The sequence below is a fragment of the Pelodiscus sinensis genome, chromosome 5 (assembly GCF_049634645.1).
Source record: "Pelodiscus sinensis isolate JC-2024 chromosome 5, ASM4963464v1, whole genome shotgun sequence".
Classification (NCBI taxonomy): Eukaryota; Metazoa; Chordata; order Testudines; family Trionychidae; genus Pelodiscus; species Pelodiscus sinensis.
In genome coordinates this window covers 22,462,255-22,480,985 of record NC_134715.1, presented here as the reverse complement: position 1 = coordinate 22,480,985, position 18,731 = coordinate 22,462,255, and the positions used below count along the sequence as shown (strand labels likewise).

The 18,731-nt window shown below is 42.5% G+C and overlaps 1 protein-coding gene across 4 annotated transcripts in view; it reads left to right on the top strand.

Annotated features, from left to right (window-relative positions):
• Positions 1–264: 264 nt before the first annotated feature.
• The window catches only part of TSPAN5 (tetraspanin 5), a 131,488-nt gene continuing 113,021 nt past the window's right edge, over positions 265–18,731 (top strand). For 2 of the 4 annotated variants that reach the window (XM_006130136.3, XM_075929643.1), the window contains exon 1: positions 267–718. In XM_006130136.3, coding sequence (XP_006130198.1) covers positions 638–718 — 81 coding nt within the window. In that variant the 5' untranslated portion in view covers positions 267–637. Of the gene's footprint in view, positions 719–1,680; positions 1,782–3,732; positions 3,804–18,731 lie in introns of all 4 variants that reach the window. The other 2 variants (XR_012904039.1, XM_025188235.2) reach the window with 2 other exon arrangements.

The window sequence follows — 18,731 nt, the reverse complement described above, 5'->3', positions numbered from 1 at the left end:
GCCCGAGCTGCACAGGCGGCTGGAGGAGACACCCAGAGACGAGCCAAGAGGCGCGGGGGCCCGATCCACTCCGCAGGGGCGCTGAGCCTCAGTGCAGGATCAGCTCCCCCCCGGAGGTGCACTCCCCGCTGCTCCCACGCAGGCGGCCAGGAGCCAGCGCTCCCCCCCCCCCGCACCTCTCGGGGCCGCCGCGGGTCCCTCGCCCGCCTCCCCCCGCCCGCCGCACGGTGCGCGCAGCTCCTCCCCCTGCCGCGCTCCGGAGGCGGCCGGCGGACGCGGGGGGGCGGGCTCGCCAGGCCGGCGGCAGCAGGAAGGCGCAGCGTGGCCGCGGGGCTTGAGCGCCTCGCTGCTCCCGCAGGGACGCTCCGGGGCGGGGGGCAGCATCCGCCGGGGCGGCGCGTCTCTTCCCTCAGCCGCAGCCGGCGGGGCTGCGAGGAGCCGGGGCCTCCTCGATGCGGGGGAGGAGGCGGGAGCTGCTGCTGGCCGGCCACCCCCGGCGCTCGGCGCCCGCCGCCTGCCCCTCGGAGCCCCGCCGCCGCTAAGCCCGCGCCTGCTGCAGCCGCTCGCCTCCCTTGCGCGCTGCCGCCGGAGCTCGTCCCCTCGGGCTGCCGGGAAAGCGCCTTCATGAGCCCGGAGGATGTCCGGGAAGCACTACAAAGGGCCCGAAGTCAGCTGCTGCATCAAGTATTTCATCTTCGGCTTCAATGTCATTTTCTGGGTGAGTGCCGCGGAAAACCCGCGCGGGAGAGGGGCGCGGAGCCTGGCGGGGGTAGGTCTGCGCTCATCTCCTCCCCGGTAAGCCAACTCCAGCCCTCCCCCCCGCCCCGCGCTGGATTCCGCCTGCAACAATGATTTCTCCCGCTTCCCTCCTCCTCCCCTCTTAATTGCTTTTGTTGTAGGTGTGGAGAGTGGCCCTCCCCTCCCCTCCCCTTTTGTCAGGGGAGAGGTAGAGCCACCCAGGCCTGGAGAAGGAGTTGGGCTGCATGGGCTGTTGTAGGGTCCCCAAAGACCAGCCTAGATCCAGTTCTAGAGGGAATGCAGCTGGGAGGGGTGATTATTACATGGTGCCTCCTCTGCCTATGCAGTGGCTATGCTGTGATCGAATAGCGCTGTTTATTACTAATAATGCAAAGGCGGAAACTGTATTACCCCAATTCCCCTAAAGCACAGGCTCTTACCGTGGTTTGGTGGAGCATTTGCTTGACAGCGGCTGTGTGGCTGGTCTTGTTTTGGTTGCACTGTACTCTGTGAGCACCAGCTGTAGCATTGTGTATGGAGGAGTCCGAGCTGAACGTTGCAGTGTAACATGCATAAAATAATATTTCTAGCATGTTTTTCACATGCCTGGTTGAATGAGATGAGCATTTTACAGAGCATAATCCAAAATTAGGCTCAGTACAGCATATGGGTTTATATGTTATTGGAAGCTATACAATATGTTCTCATCTATGCCTGTGTGTGTACATAGTCCATTATAGCAGGAAGAGGGGTCTTGTATTAATAAAGCACACCTCCCTATAATTTATACCAGGTAGCAATGATGAAGATAGATTTATTTAACAGAGGAGCCTGGGGTGTGCTCTGGGGAGACTATGAAAGCTTGTGTGAACACAGATTCAGAATGCAGGTCTTGGGAATTTAAAAGGTTGGTAACAAAAAATCTGATCTCCATTATTACAGATGGGGAAAACTGTTACTGTTACTGGTCCCTCCTCTTCTCACTACTGGTACAGAGCTTCTGATTACCTTCAGCACTCATGGAAAAAATAGATAAGGACCAGGTGATAAGTATTTAGTGATGATGTGATGTCTCTTTTCCTTCAAAGTAAAGATGGTGGTCCTAGAAAAGATCTCCGGAAACTCATAGTTTTTTGAAGTGGTTATTTCGAACAAACAAAAAATAAACGTAGACTTCATTTTTATCATCTTAACATAGTTTTCACATTTTATATTAATGTGTATTTATCTCTTTCTTCCCTCCTGTCATACATGGTACTTTCATGTGGTGTCTTGCAACAGCATGTCACTTATTTTGTTTGCTCCAGTTTTAAGGGGTGTGTGTGTTTAATTCCTCTGTGAATGTCATGCAATGATCATAGATGTTTTCCAGAAAGAAATGGAAGGGTTTATGTTTGCAGAATACTTGTGCACTGTTTCTGCAGATCTCAGGATAAAGGGGAGAAGAGAAAATTTTTTGATACCCTAACACATTACGTATAGAAGATAAGTGGTGTTCATGTTGGCCAACCAGTTGTTAATGAGTGTTATACTATGCTCTTCCCTGTTTAACTATGCTCCCCTTATTCTAAGTACATGGACACTGGCAGTTGGATCAGTGTCATTTTCTTATGTAGTGAGTTACTTGTATTTTATGAAAGTTTATACCCTAATAAATATGTTTATCTTTAATGTGCCACTGATCTCTTTGTTTTAATTCAGTTGATGGATCCCAGATTTCAGAAGGAAGGTTGTTGGATGGTTCCAAGCAGTGAAGAGGCTGCTGGACTGGGAATCAGGAGTTTATTCCCAACTCTGCTGTTGGCTTGTTGAGTGGCCTCAATATTTAAATTTTCTTACAAAGTACAATTAATGATACTTGCCTTCCTTTACAAAACTCTTTGAGATGTAATACACTTTTCATCTATAGCCGAGTTGTGTATTTTTGTCTTGATTAGTTACTTCCTCCAAACAATACCGTCTTTCTGTGAAGAGAGGCTACATGTACCCTAGTTCCAGTAATAGTCAGCCATCTTCCAGAGGATGTTTAATGTAGTTTTCTTGACTGGATTGCAAACTGCTCAGTATTCAGTCACTCATCTGAGCCAGAGCTCATGTAAAAGAAAAAAATAAGTTTAGTTGGTTATGCAAGGAGAGCAGTAATTGAAGATTATGGCATCTTTAGTTGTTTTAAGAAAGCTCAGAGCATTTGCTGAGAACGTTATTGTTTGAAACATTGTCTCCTTCAAATATCTTGCATAAGTCCTTCAAAAGAATGTTGTACCTTTCCAGAAACCCCTATCAAAGACCCAAAGTGTACTGTGTGTATCAATATTGAAAAAAACACAGAAAACTGAAATTTTCCATTTCTGCATCATAAAATAGCAAAGTAAAAATTGAGTGAACTGAAATAGAAGGAAGCAGCACCATTTCTAACAATGAAAAGTGATAGAGCCTTCGACAGAGAAGTGTTGTATAGGCATTTAAATTACAGTAATCGAAAGATACATACCATCTGCACTTTATAGTGTAGAACAAAATGTACATAATTCACACCTCTAATGTTTGGAATGAAGGCTAATAATCTAATTCCTCTTTTCAGTTTTGTATTTTACATGAAATAAAAAAACCCAAACAAGCCAGAACCCAACAGCTACAACAGATTTGTATTCAGTTAGTGGAAGTTGTGTTTTGAAAGGCATAATTGTGCCTCTCAGAAGACACTGCTTAATCTTTTATTATCTCAGATAACATGTCCCAAATTCTACACTCTGTTAATACATCCAACTACATATACTTTAGTGGACCTGTGTAGGAATGGGGTGGGAGGGTGGGAACAGAACAGAAAGTTGCTTTGTGTTTACATGCAGAATAAACCACAACTTTAGATACATTTGTCATTTTAGGTTAACATTTTTTGACAATCCAGAGTTAGACATTAAATGTAATATGTTCAAGGTGACCAGCAAAGGATTTTATAAAATTCATGGTTGTTTCCTGTCCCCTCTTTTTTAGGCATCAGGGAAGAGAAAGGAGAGTGCTTTATACATCATAAAGATAGGTTGCTTTTTTCCCTTACTTCTGAGGTAAGATGTGAGCATTGGGAATGCCCCAGTAATCCTTCTGCAAAAAAAGACTTTGAAGTCTTGGAGAACGTATTATGTGAGCTTGCAATAGAAGAGACAGGGATGTTTAAAACTAACAAATGTGCTTTCTCCAATTTGTTATATGAACACGGAAATAAAATATTAACCAAATTAAAACTTAAATAGGGGAAAGGGATAGTTGGTCTGTTGCTCAGCTTTCCCTTTCCAGACTCTTGTTCGCTAGAATACTGCCCCAGGTTCTAACTTGACCAGTTTAGTGCGTGTGTTAGTTAAGATATGTGCTGCCTTTTCTGCACTACACTTTTAGAGTGAATGTTACTTTCTAAATACTTTCAAAACCTACTCTAGGTAAAACCAGTGTCTTCCAGCCTAGGAGGGACCTGAATTCTAAACATAAAAATCAAAAGGGAAGAAAAATAGTTCTTATTTTTTTTAATGATCAAAAAATCTTTCAGGCCTTCTTTATATATCAGAATGAAGCCAAAAAGGCACAAGGCTGGCTTTCCCCTCTGCAAGTAAGTCTTTTTGTTGCATTGAACGGAAACTGCATGTGTGTGTGTCAGGGCAGAATTTGGACCATACTCCAGGTTTTGGGCTCTAAACTAGCAGAGAAGAGTTACAGAAAACGTTAGCACCATGGTGTCCAACATACTAGCCACATGTGGCTATTTGACTGGTTGAGTATGGTTAGTTGGGTATAGTGGCTGCTGCTTCAGATCTGATTGGACACCATGGCTTTAGCACATCAAACAGAAGCCTGTTTTTTTCTTATGATTCACTGTAAATTGCAAGATGTAGTGGGATGATGATACATCAGCGTATTACAAGTCATAATTTGTGTTTTAATTTGCTAGGCATCTGTTAGTTTTGATAGTAACCATATGGGAGTCTAAATTGTCTTCTGAATTATAGGAAGTTTAGTAAAAAGAAAGCTAAATATGGCGATGTAAGTGTCCTCCAAGAAAAGAGTTGAAAGATGCGTTGGCCTGTGAGAGTCAAGTAATTGACTACTTGATTAAATTCTGTAGATCATTGATAGTGTATTCTCAAGGTGACCTAGAATTATTTTCCCCATGATACTGTTTTCAGAAATTGGAACATGAAATTTGGAAACAATTTTTTTTTTCTCCTCCATAAAACAAAAATTTTAATGAGAGTTTGTGTTAGATTCTGTAATGTTTTATCCATACAAAGTACATTAGGAAGATAACCATTCAGCTAAGGATGAATGCATTTCAGGATGAAAATAGATGGTCGGGACACTTCTCCCTTTCCGTCCCCCCATGTTCACTCAACCATTTACTTCTGTTGTTAATTTAGTCATTTTGCTATGTTGGAGAATATTTCACAATGAATAGCAGAAATAGAAAAACGCTTGTCTTGGAAAATAACAGCTTTGTAACTTTGAAAGTTGGTGATTGTATATTTATGCACCAGAGAAACTGTTGTGAACTTCCTGCCTCCCTCCCTCAAAAAAATCCAATCTACTTTTGTAGTAACACAAAATTTTAACTAGAAAATGTCCAAATTCTAGAACAGCTCGTTTAGACAAAGGCGCACAACTCAAATAGAGCAAAAAAGAGCATATTGGTGTATATAGGCATACATATATGCACACTTGGACAGATAGAGAAAGCAAATACATCGCAGGTAGTGGAAGGAAACAAAATATATTTCAAGTGGAAATCAAGGAAAGCAATTAAAAATAAATTCTCTACCCATGAAGTCTAATTAACAAATTACTGTTACCTCATAGAAACTTTCTGTTTTGGGAACAGAAGAATGTAAGATGAATGTGCAGGAACTTTACTTGAAGGGCTAAGATTCTTTTTCTCAATATGCTTTAAACCTAAAATCAAATATTTGTTCTTTGCAAATGGAAGACTCTGTGGATCTATGGCCTTAAATAATACTAGTACTGAAATATAACCAGCAATCTTGGATTATTCTTAAGACATTAGTAGTAAATGTTTGATAGGTGATAGGAAATGTGAGCTTGAAGTTGGTGAAAAATACACAATAAAATTCTTTAGATTTTTTTTTTTAAATTCAACTGCATTATGCACTGACCCTGCAAATAAATTACTGCTCTAGACTTTCATGTTTTTTCTTGCAGAATCCCATTGCCTTAAATAGGATTCTCTTTGGATGTAAAGATTTGCATTGGTGCATTTGTTTGCAGGATCGTGGCTTTAAAGGAATTGAGGGGGATGAGGGAGAAAAATGGGGTGAGGATAAGCTGTGTCTTGCTGAAAATGTCTTATAAATTATGTTTGGCACCAAGATTACAACTTTTTGTAAACCTGGAAGGAGCAGCTGGTGTGTAATAAGTATTAAATCTAGCCATTTTAATACTCTGTATTCCGTTAACTAGTTCCAATAAAACAAAAAGATTTGCCTCAAGCTTTTAAGTGTAATATTTTGTTTCCTACTAAAGCTGAAAAAAGATGACCATTTGGCCCCCCAAAAACCCCTTTTCAAATCCAATTTTCCAGGTAAAAGATTCTAGACTTAGAATAAGAATATATTGCGGCTGGGTAGAATCATCTTGTATACTCTGCCCAAAATATGCAATGTGCTTCTTCTATAAATGGGTGCTTGCTTGTCAATAGAACTGTAATGGGTTTTGTTATGGTGTCAGGCAGGAGCAAGGAGCTGAAAGGCATATGTGGTAACAGAGCTTTATTAGCAATGATCCAGAAATGACCCTCAGTATTAACTGTTGAAATGCCTGCCAGTACAGCAGTACATTTTAAAAATCTTATAATCTTTTTCAGTAGGTCCGTGTTTTTGTATCTTGAATCATGGCTAAATCCTGTTGTACCACTTTTCTTCCTTCCTATCATATTCTGGTTTAATAAAGAAAAGTTTTTTGTCCACCTAGCTTAATTCCCCCTCTTTAACTGAGTAATGTTATATTTTCTTATGAATTAGCTGCACTGCATTTGGTTCCATTACTGTTCTTCACCATAGACAGCACAAAGCTTGTTCTTCATTGGTTTGGGACATAATCATTTCTCTTCCATTGGTCTATAGAGGTCTATTCTACAGGTTTGAAAATCTCCATTTTCAGTATCAGATTTTCTGATGTCTCTGCCCTCAACCTACAAAATGCTCTGCCTGTTGAGACTGGTATGCTGTATGGAGTCCCAGTGACATCACTGGGACTTTGCATGGGTTTAAGACGGAGTTAGGAAGGATCTCATTGCTGCATCAGTGTCCTGTTAAGTTAATTGGTCTATAAAATATAGAGTTGCTCGGTAATACCATCTGTTTTCTTGGTTTACATTAAAAATGTCCTTAAAACGTGATAAAACCTGGGACTAACAGGACTCTTTGGCTCTGATTCAGCATGTCCTCAAATAACTCACTTATATTTTGATTTTCAAAGTTGCTGAACATTTCCAGTCTGTGTCACTGGGGTATAAAAATTAAAGAGATGAGTGACAACTAGATAACTTGTTCCATTGTTTAAAGGACATCAGTTTTCACATGATAGGTTCTTCGGATAATATTTCAACTTTCCAGTCACTTTTCTCTGGATAGCATTTAGAACATGTATTTCAATACACACGGAGAGGGTATCTTATTAATGCATTGTCAATTTCACACTACTGGGAAGAATCAATATGCCTCTTCCAGGCATTTGAAAATCCCCTTGCTCCTACTGAAGGCTCCTGAACATTACGTAATATTGAAAACCACTTCAAGCAAAGTTCCTGATATATGTGGTGTCTTTCTGGGCCAAGAAATATAATGGAGACTTTTTTGAGCATTTGTTCCACCTGGTTTGTGCTCTGTGATTCTGCACTTACTGTATTTATGTTGAATCTTAGGCATTTATTTAGGGAAAAGCTCTTTTCTTGTTTTTTGTTACATTCTCTTGCTCAATAAACAATAATCTAACAAGCAGCTGGCGAAGAGCCCCTTTCAAGGAGTGTCCTCTTGAGCAGAAAGATTGGGCTGAGGTGGATTAGCACTGCAATTAGAATGGGTCTGTCCCCATACTTTGATCTCTCTGAATGTGGTGCTAATGAACTTAAATCCCAGTCCATCTTCATCAAGCCCAAATAAAAAGACTTAGAAAGAAGAAAAAAAAGTACATAAGGTTTCAAACTAGAACAAATTCTTCTCTCCAGCCTTCTAATAGGGCTTACTACTCTCCTAGGGAGTTGGGTGTTCTGTTTGTGTTACAACTTCCCCTCTGTTTGGCAGAAGGGGCAGTGAGTGCATGTGGCATGGATGCACTGATTGGCACTGCCAGTTCTAAGTTATGAGCATAGTATAAATGCTTAGATAAAATTAAAGTCTCCTTGTGCAGTCTTTCAACATCCTGAATACGTCATATGCTCACACAATGGAAATGCAATGATTCAACTGCATTTGGTCCTTTGTGCCTGCAGAGAAGGTAGGGACCAAGATTTGGATGTTAGTAAAAATATCGTGGAGTAACGTAGCCCATTTAATTTGGGTCAGATCTCCACCCCCCAGCATAGAGATCAAAGAAACAGTCTTTGTGCAGGGGTTCTTGGCATGGGCCAGCAGGGAGGGACTCCTCCAAGTGCTGGAGTAATAGCAAAGACAGCCATAAGGAAGAAGATATCTGGGATAGGGGATTTACCTTGTGTCAGATCTGTTAGTCACAGCCCATATCAAAGCTCCTTTCCACACTGCTAACGATGGGCACCTTCTTCTCACCACCTACACTTCGGTTAGTCTATAAGGTGCCACTGGACTCCTCACCGCTTTTGCAGATTCAGACTAACACGGCTACCCTTCTGATACTCGACACCTATGTGTCGTGGCACTATGTGGCAAATCAGGGTTCTCCATAATTGCTTTCTTCTCCCTCTGAATTATCTATTCTACTGCCACAGGATTCCTGGTATCCCATCAGCTAGGGTATGACGAGAAGATTTTCTTTATGAGCAGAAAATATTCTTCTTCTGACAAACTAGGGACCTCAAGCTCAAAAAAATATGGATATTTTCTAACAGGGGTGACACCTTCCAACCCCCTCCTCCTCAGAAACATGTATTCTTTGAAATGTCATGTGGGGATGTTAAGGACTAGTCGACTATCCGATTAACATTTGCTTATCGGATAGTCTGTCGACTAATCAATTCCTTCCTTCCTCCACTGTGAGATAGAGGCAGAAAAGGGGGAGAGGGGTACTTCAAAGCAGCAGCATGTCACAGCTGAGTCAGGTATCAGCTGTGCGGCACTGCTGCTTTGAAACCCCAAGGTGGTGTTTCAAAGGGGCAGCTGCTGCACAGCTGAGCCGTGGCTCAGCTTTGTGGCATTACCCCTTTAAAATGCCGAAGTGCCATGGAGCCTGGGGTCAGCTGGGGATTCCCTAGCTAACCCCGGGTTCTGGGAAAATGCTGCATGGAAGCGTTTCAAAGGGACAGCCGCCGCACAGCTGATCCCGAGCCCAGTGGGAGCTCTTAGGCACTTCCACATTCTTCCTTCGAAATATATGTTGAGTAGTCGATGGAAATTCCATCAACCACTTAACTAGTCAGTTAACCACAATTTAACATCCCTAATGTCACGTGAGTATATGTGATTAAGATTATTTTTGGCTGCCTTAGAGGATGGTGGTGGAAGAGGCATGGCTGTCATGAAGGTACAAAGTTATGCTTGCCTACTAGAACAGTATAGAACAGTGGTTCCCAAATTTTTCAGCATCATGCCCCCTTTTTGATTTTTGAGAAACCCTCATGCCTCTCCCCCCCCGCCCAAAAAAAAATATCAGCAAAACTGGGGGGGGGGGGGGGGAAGAAATTGATGGGGGCGGGGCTAGGTTGCCTCACTCCTCTCCTGGAAGTTCTTCACGCCCCCCAGTTTGGGAACCCATGGTATAGAAGGAAGACCTGCTAGATAGATCAGATACAATCAGCATCTGGAATCAATCCTAGAATGGGCAAAAGAGGTAGGAAATATAACTAAGAGTCTGATCAAGGTAGGAAACATGTTTTCAGAGTTGGAAAGCCTCTTCTCCTTATGCCAAAAATAAAACTACATGGAAATTATGTCTGTCTGCATATAGAGGCCTGAGTCTGATCTAGCTTACACCAGTGTAAATCAGGAGTGACTAAGTCCACTGAAGCCATTAGTTATACTGGTGTGAAATCAAAATTAGTCCCATAATGTTTACTGTAAAAGAAGAAAATAATTTATTTACAAAATTATAAATGCAGAAATTCTCCAAGGAATGGTATTATTTTCTGTATTAAAATGCAGACCCACACAGGCTTTTGGGCAATCAGGAAAATGTCTTTGTGCTAATTGGTCACTAATACAGGATGTAGCATGCTGGTTTTTACTCCATCAGTACATGGCACCCTTCCCGCCCCTTATTGCACAGTGGGCTTTGGCTCTTATCCCGCATACATCCAGGGTCTTATTTCCTGTTTCCTTCCTTCATTTTTCGCCTTGAAAAATAAGGGGAGAGCAGCAAAGAAAACAAAAGAACAAAAATAAAGGGATGGGAAATGAGGGAAAGAAAAGGAAGGAAGAGGGCAGGGCGGGGAAAGGAGAGCGACATTGCAGTTTCCATCTGCTAGACATTAATCGAGATCTAAAAAGTTAGACAAAATCTTTACCAATTTGTCTGAGGTCCCTTCACTCTGAAAAATAACCCACTTTTTAACTGCTGGGTCAACTGACTGATTTCTCTCTGTGGGCTGATAACTGAAAAGAAATATATTTTCATATCCAGGCCATCTCCTACCTTGCTTATTTCAACTACTTCTTCTTGATCTCCTTGATAGCTATCAGTAGCTGACGTCCTTCCTGTCTGCAAAATTCAGCTGCTAAGTAATTTTCCTCACCCATCTGTCTGGACATAGATACCTTACTGACTGTCCCCACTGGGTGCTTCTTGTCCATCAGATGGACAGTTCAGTCTCTTCACACGTCCACCCTGGCTTAAATCTCAGATATCCTTATTGTATTTCTCTCTTCAACATGTCCTCCTCTGCCCCCATCTCTTGCCTTTATTTTCATTCTTTCTTAACCCACCCTGCTGCTCACTTGGCCAAATTATGTAAAGCACATTTAGTCCTGGCCTCCACCCTGAAATCCCTAGTAAAGACTCTCTTCTTCAACTTGTAGAAATGGTAACCCGCGTAAGGCTGCTGTTTGGCCATTTAGGTGGAAAGTTGAGGATGAAAGGGATGTATAGATCAGAGGTTCCAACTCCTTTTGCCGAAATTCCCTTCAGAGAGTCCTGTCCCGTGAGTGCCCCCTCAGTGCAGGGGCAAATGGGGGACCCAGGTGCTGCAGGGTTTGGAGCCCACGAGGGGAAATTCCCATGTGACCAGTGAGTTCTATGGTGCCACACCTTCGGAGGAGGCTCAGTTGCTCTGGCGGATGTGGGAGCGACCTGGGTGGGGGGTGTGTTGCTTGTGGGCTGCTGGACAAGGGAAATCTATTGGATGACCATTCAGCGTGCATCCAGATCCAAACCCTGGGATAGCAGCGTGTCACGGGCTGCCCTCCGACCCCTCCGTGTCCAGCTGAACTCCCAGCCTGGGCCCTGTTGGCAGCAGCAGATTCCCCTGCCTCCCTGCCAGACCCCTGCTTTCCCCGCTCCCTTCTTTTTACCAGGCTTTGCTGTGCCACAGCCACTCCCCTTCGCTGGCCTGTCCCCCCAGGCAGAGCCCACATCCCCCAAAACCCTTCCTTAGCCAGCTTCCTACCTACACTCGGGGCTCTACAGCACGCAGCCGTACGTTTAATGCCCAGGCGGTAGGAGGCACTGTCGGTAGAGGCTGAGTACTTTCTCAGCCAGGTAGATGCCAAATGGTGAGAGCATGAGATGCTAGTGCTGCACTGCAGAGGTTGGGGCCAGGAAGGACACATTGCCCACAGGCAGCAAGATGATGGTGGCACGGACCTGGGACAAGCTTCCACTCACCCTGCCCCAAAGTGCACTTGCTCCCGAGATAATGTTCTTGTGCCCCCCCCCCAGTTTGAAAACCTATGACTTAGATTGTAAGATCCTTGGGGTTGTGGCTTTTTTTGTTTGTTCTGGGAAGTGCCTAGCTGACGTGTAGGGTTGTGCTATGTTAATAATAAATGGTGGCCGGATCTGGACATGGTGCAGGCAGACACTCCAATGAAACATTTACACCCCATTTTCATTTGAGTTGGTTCCTGATTAAAATGGAGAATTCCTTATTGTCTTAGGAGCAGAGAGCTTGTATCCATCCCTGGCAATTCCTTTCTATTGCTCAGCAATGTTGTCAGTGGTAATAGGATAGTTAAAGATGTGGTTTTCAAACATGCCTTGAATGATTAGAAACACAAAATCCTATTGACTCATGCCCCAGAATCATTTGGAGAAGGATTTTCAAAAGCACATATGTAGCTGGGGGTGGGGACTCACTTCAGCTTAATCTGAGCTTTCTCTTAAAATTTCCCACTGTTGCATTTTCATTGGTGGCAACTCTAGGTCTGTCTACCACCATCGTGTCTAGGCTTGCTTTAGAGCAGAGTGGGTGACATGGTGATCTAAAAATGCTAGCAACTTTTCTGTGTTGGGGCTCCTGCTGTTTCTACCACTAAGGTAGGAAATGCTGAGAAAATAACTTGGAAGCAGCCTAAGGATTTGGAGGAAAGTTAGAAAAAAGATCCTTCTTTCTCTTGTCCAACTTCACTGTGTGCTTACATTCATTTAGTATTTGAACCTATTCATTTGTCCCTTTGGGGGGTGTGTGTGTGTGTGTGTGTGTGTGTGTGTGTGTGTGTGTGTGTGTGTGTGTGAGAGAGAGAGGCTGGGAAGATACTAGTCTGTACTTTTATTTTCCACCTTTGAGTTAACAGTGTTTAGTATTTTGCTTTTTAAGAAAGTTTAAAGAGTATTTTTCAGTTGACGGATGTATTAGACTAGCTTCTTGAAGTCCAGACATTGTTCTCATGAGACTAAGGAGAGAGGATTAAGCTGTTACACAAAGTGTGAGGATTTAAATTCCAGGAATAAGCAGAGAAGCTAGTTTTGTGTCTGTACTTACCCTTCATCCTTTACCTCATCAGGGTAATGTCATCAACTCTAGGAGGGATAATTATCTGCCTCCTATCTTGTGTGTTATCTGCCCCTACAGCTTGTTTGTCCTACTCACTCACTGTGGAAGCCATAGGAGAAGAAATGTAGCCTTTTCCATTCTCTAGACTTGCATGTATTCCCCTAATGCACCCATCAGATGCTGGAAATAATTTTCCAGAAATGCTTTTAACGGAAAAGTTTTCCGTTAAAAGCATTTTCGGAACAGAGCGTCTAGATTGGCATGGATGCTTTTCCACAAAAGCACTTTTTGTGGAAAAGCGTCTGTGCCAATCTAGACGCGCTTTTCCGCAAAAAAGCCCAGATCACCATTTTCGCGATGGGGGCTTTTTTGCGGAAAACAAATCTGAGCTGTCTACACTGGCCCTTCTGTGCAAAAGTTTTGCCTGACCGGGAGCAGGATAGTATTTCCGCAAGAAGCACTGATTTCTTACAGTAGGAAGTCAGTCCTTTTGCGGAAATTCAAGTGGCCAGTGTAGACAGCTGGCAAGTTTTTCCGGAAAAGCGGCTGATTTTCTGGAAAAACTGGCTAGTCTAGACACAGTCCATAGGTAGAGTTGTATTCTTATAAATAAGTTCATTTAATGATGATATAGTGATTAGACATTCTCTATATCAGAACCTGTTCTTGAACAGGTTTCAGCTGGGAAGAGTTGTTCTGATTCTTTATGTGTTTAGTGATGTTATGGGGGTTGAAGTATGGTAGTAATCCGGCTATGGAGCAGACACTTGTGCTGTGCACTTCTGGAGATCAGTGTGGAAAACCTGAAGTGCTTAAAGTGGGAGTTGTCAGGAGAGCTTTTATCTTCTCAATTGAGGCAATGTGCCAAGGGTAGAAGTAGAGCTTGGGAGAGTACTGCCACTTATTTTCCAGCCCAGTGCTTTGGAGTTTGAGAGCCAAATTCTCAGTTGTACTATGGTGCTTTTCACTGCCCTGGCCTTAAAGTGAGGGGATATTATATCTATATTATTGGTAAACTGTAAATGAGAACCAATCTTTTGGCATCAAAGCCTGTTCTTTATTTGTCCCCTGTTTGCACCTGTCTAAAAAAGTTGCTGTGTAGGAAAGATTTAGTCTCTTCCCACTAGGGATGTAAAATTTCGATTTGGCTAATCAAATACTTGATGCAATTTGCATGGACTAGTCAATAAGGACGACTTCACCTTTGAAGTGTAGCAACAGCCCCAGGGCTGTGGAGAGCACAGGACTAGTGTGGGACTCAAGCAGTCCCTTGCTGGCCCCTTGCTCCCGTGGCATTTCAAAGTGGCAGTGCTGCATGGAGCCTGCAGTCAGTGGGGGAGTCCCCAGCTGACCCCTAGGCTCCACGAGGTGCTGCCGCTTTGAAGCACCTCCTGCCCTCCTTCCTTTCCTGTCTCTTTCTGATAGAGGCAGCAAGGGGGTGGAAGCGACGAGTTGACTAGCGTGTCGACTATCCGATGAGCATTTGCTTCTCGGATAGTCGACTAGTCGTTCACATCTCTACTTCCCACTGTAGGAAGGGTGAGCTTGAATATTTAGTGCTATGGTATTGTAGGTGGTCAGGAGAAAGGCATAAGTCGCTCATTGAGGAAAGATAGCGGGGAGGAACTCAGTGCCTCTCATCCAAAGAACACCAGGCACCTTATTTTTAGGCAGACCTCTTCTGAAACTCAAAATAAGTGATACTTGGCTACAACAGATTAGCTTTGTTTTCTGTTCCTGTTTCCTAGTGTAATTTACGTGATTATTTTTGGTTGCTGGTATCACAGTTACCTTTGGAGTGTGCTCTGATGTGTCATTTGTTTGTAGAGCTCTTTTTTATGTGAAAACTGAAAAATCCCCATCTTTTGGAAAACTCAGCAAATGCACACAAAAGGTATTTCAAAACTCTCAAAAATCAGACTGTCAAGCACACTGAAGGTTCTAAATGATTAACTTGCCCGAGATCAATTAAACCCCTTCCTCCTCCCGCTTCCCTCAGCGTAATATTAATTTTAAATGAGCCCTGTGCAGAGCTGCCTCACATAATGCCCTGCTACTATAGAGTTCCTCCACTTAGCATATGCAGCACAAAGACTGCTTCAGAGTTGGTAACGTTTGGGGCCTCGTTACGCATCCTCTGCATATGAACAGCTCTCGTTGACTTTGATGGGAGTTGTTTGGTGCAGCAGCTGTATAATCAGGCCCTTGGTTTTCAACCAATGTTAAAAAAAAAAAGTGAAAAATCTTCAAAAGAGCCAGAGCCATTACTTTCAGCCTGCCTAAGTAGCTCAGAACTGATGTGAAGGAGGAGGAGGTGTAGATGCAGCTGGCAAGCTCTTGCTGAGAAAAAGCGGACTGCACAATGTTCTTATTTTTCTCCTTTTCCCTTTTTCATTTCTTGGGCTAAGAAATAAAATTAAAGTTCAGTATTTTTTGTTCAGTGGGAGCAATGTCTCTCCTTTAAGCTGTAGCAGCATCTTATGCCGCTAATGCATCTGGCACTGAGATAATGCAGTAATTGGTGCATACAGAGTTAATCCACTAGAGACTAAATATAATGTGATTAAGTTTTTTCTTTCGTAGTGGGCATGTGAAAAAAGCCCTGGCAAAATCCATAGTTCATCTGTATAAATGTACATGTGCCTCCTCAGCACCAGTTTGGCCAGCAATCTGGAAAATGCCAGCATTTTATAATCGGCCATTCATAACGTTGTATTATTATTGAATGCTGAGTGCTGCCTCTGCCAGGCACTTATTTGGATAAATTCTATGAGATAGTCAAACGTTCTGATAAATCTTCAGGACATGCTTACTATGAATGCTTATCTGGTGAATACCTCTTATGTGGTCTATGATAAGCCACATAGAATATTGCCACGTTTTATTAATTGCTTCTGAACTTTAACATTTTCTTGGCTTAAAGACAATGACCTTCACACATTGTGTCCGTTGTAATGGAACACACTGTCTTTTATTCAAGAAGTTAGCACAACAGATAACTTCTATTATACTTCATTTATTGAAATACTTACATATGAAAATCAAACCTATAAATCAGTTTATGCTTAGCATGTGAACTGGAGGGCTTGGAATGGGCATGGATTTACATTTCTGGAGCTCTCTGAGGGGCAGCCATGTCTGCCAAAACAATGAAGAATCTTGTGGCACCTTGGAGTTTAACAGATTTATTAGAGAATAAGCTTTCTTTGGGTAAAACCCACTTCATCAGATGAATTGGTGGGGGGAAGGTACAGAAGCAGGGAGATATATCTATCTGTAATAAGTTGTTTTTGGTAGCGTGTTAACCGGCTGAGATCCTTATTCAATCCTAAATTGATAATGTTGAATTTGTAAATTAATTCTAGTTCTGAATTCACAGTTCCTGGAACTGTGTGTGTGTTAATTGCAGAACTTGACAGAAACTCGAATTAAACTAGTGCACTCGTGGTGTCTCCAGTTGTAATACTCTTACAGCATTTTGTATGAACATACTGAGAGTATGTGATTAAAATCTGATAACACTTTGCCTTCAAGGTTTTAAGAAATGTAAATTTTCATTGAAGAACTGTTAATTTAGCATTTGTAAAAGCTGCTCAGTATTTTGGCCTGCAAATGTTAGACCATCTTCAGGAAAAAAATCAAATTCTGTTAACAGCTGTAACTAATTTATATTATGCTAAGCAGCAGTGCTGTTGTCATGAAAGAAACAGATAATCTTTCAATGGAACTAACAAACTTGAGAGATTTGCAAGGGAGTTCTCCCAGTGAAGAAGTGACTCTGCGTTAATTGAGGTGAGTTTGTCCTCGCTTAGTTTGCTTGTATACTTGCTTCTTGTGTGCCCGCTTGATTGAAGTTTGTAATGTGGCCTATTTGGGGTTCTGTGTGCCTATTTCGGGGGCCTGCTAGGCAAGGCTACTATCTCTGAAGACAGTCTGCTAGTTCATCATAGCAATATGAGTTGTTTGGATCTCTAACACAGTGCCTGTAGACAAGCTTGCTGTGAGCTGGAGAGTTTCCAAGACGATGGTATACATCTCATAACACAGTTCTGGGAAGTAGTTTTTAAGGAGGTATCCATTTTCATGTTAATGCTTCTACCAAGTTCTAGCCAAAAAGTTTGTATCCTGGCACAGTCCCAAACATGTGAGCCAGTGTGACTGTAGCAGCAGTCTGTTTTGTCAAGCCCATGCATTGTAAGAAATGAGATTTAAAGTATGTAGTGCTGGCCCCTTATCCCACTGAAGTTAATTGGTGCAGAGTTAGGCTAGTGTGGAGTGCTTGTAAAAATTCTACTTTACGTGTGCAGCTGAGATGAGGTTTTTCAAGTACGTATCTCTTTCTATAATGTATCCCCAAGAAATAAGTCAGACCTAGTTGCTTTCTTATCTTTCAGTAATTGGGACAAGTGAACGATGCAAAGCTAAATAAGTGTGCCTGCCAAAGGAATCAACATTTGCTGGCCTAGACCAGTTTTACTCCTGGACACAATGATCATCAGCTTCCTGTAAGGAATGTATGAGAGACCTGGCCAGATTTTCAGAGGTTTCCAGTACTGCAAACAAACTGGTTTTACCAAAGGAGGCCTAGTCTCCTAGACAGAGATGTGTGGCGTGCCTGCTCTTGTACCTCAATAGCACACATTTCATTCAGACAGTCATGAGACTAGACTGCCATTGTCCATAGTTTCTGTCCAGCCCAATTTCCCCCACCCTCTCTTTTCCCTCTCTTCCTATCAACCGGTAAAATCAGTTTTTTTTATGTTTAACAGACTAAGGAAAAATCCACAGGCAAGTACAACTTCACCTTTCTAGAATTTTTTTAGGAAGTGAGTTAGGGCTCACTACAGTATTCATCCATCATTCCTGTTGAATTCAGAAGAGACTTTTAGGAACGGGAGTGTGGGAAAAGGAATACTTTTTTAGGGATTCAGTTCAGTCAAGCCCTCTGGCGGTTTCATAGCCCACTCTAGCATCTGTGTTGCAGTCTTGTTAGAGTAGCACCAGTTTTCTTTTTTGTGCATTGGTTTGAATGCATCTGTTATGCAGGAGTACTTAATGTGCAGGTTGGTACAATTCAGGACATGAAAATCCGTTTTTAGGTTGGTTTAAGTCTACCCTTTTAGAGCAGAAACTCCAGGTGGGAGTTGTTTGTGTGTAAGCAAATTTTCCAAGGTGAAGAGAGTATTCTCAACAGCAAAACAGCTGCACTATTCACAGGTGACTGCCTGCTGATGCTTGTCCTTTCTGTTTTCTAAGCAGCACGATATCAATACAGCAAAATTATAAGCAGTTAATTCTCATAACATGTTAGTAGCTTTACCTGAAACCCCTGTTGTTTAGAATGGAGCATCTGTTTTGCTGCTAAGAGAGCTGGACAAAAGCTTATTCCAGGCTTGCCCCACTGGACTCTGAGAAACTCTTATGACTTTTAGGAGAAGACAATTTGTAGGCTTGTCCTCATGAGAAAATTAGGTCCTTTTTACCTATCCAAAAGGTCACAATCTAAATTACATAAGATCTGAAATTGAGTTGTGAATTTCTCCTGCAAATAGTGACTCAAATCTATCTGCCATGTAGTTTTAAATGTGTCCATCCTAGAATGTTAGAAAGAGAAGGTGGGTGAGGTATTTTTTTACTGAAGCAATGGATGATATTCTTTTGCCCGTCTTGTGTCTCTGGGGAAACTGATGTTTAACATCAGTTTAGTTTACGCTACTCCTTTAAATCATGCTCTAACACTACCTACTTCTCTAATGAAGACAAGTCCTTGGCGGAGGGGGGGGGAGAGAGGTGAGGGGTTTGGCCACCCTTACATTTTTTCCCATTTTTTACTCTTTTGCCTGAATAAGCAGTCATAATTCCTATTCCCTTTTCT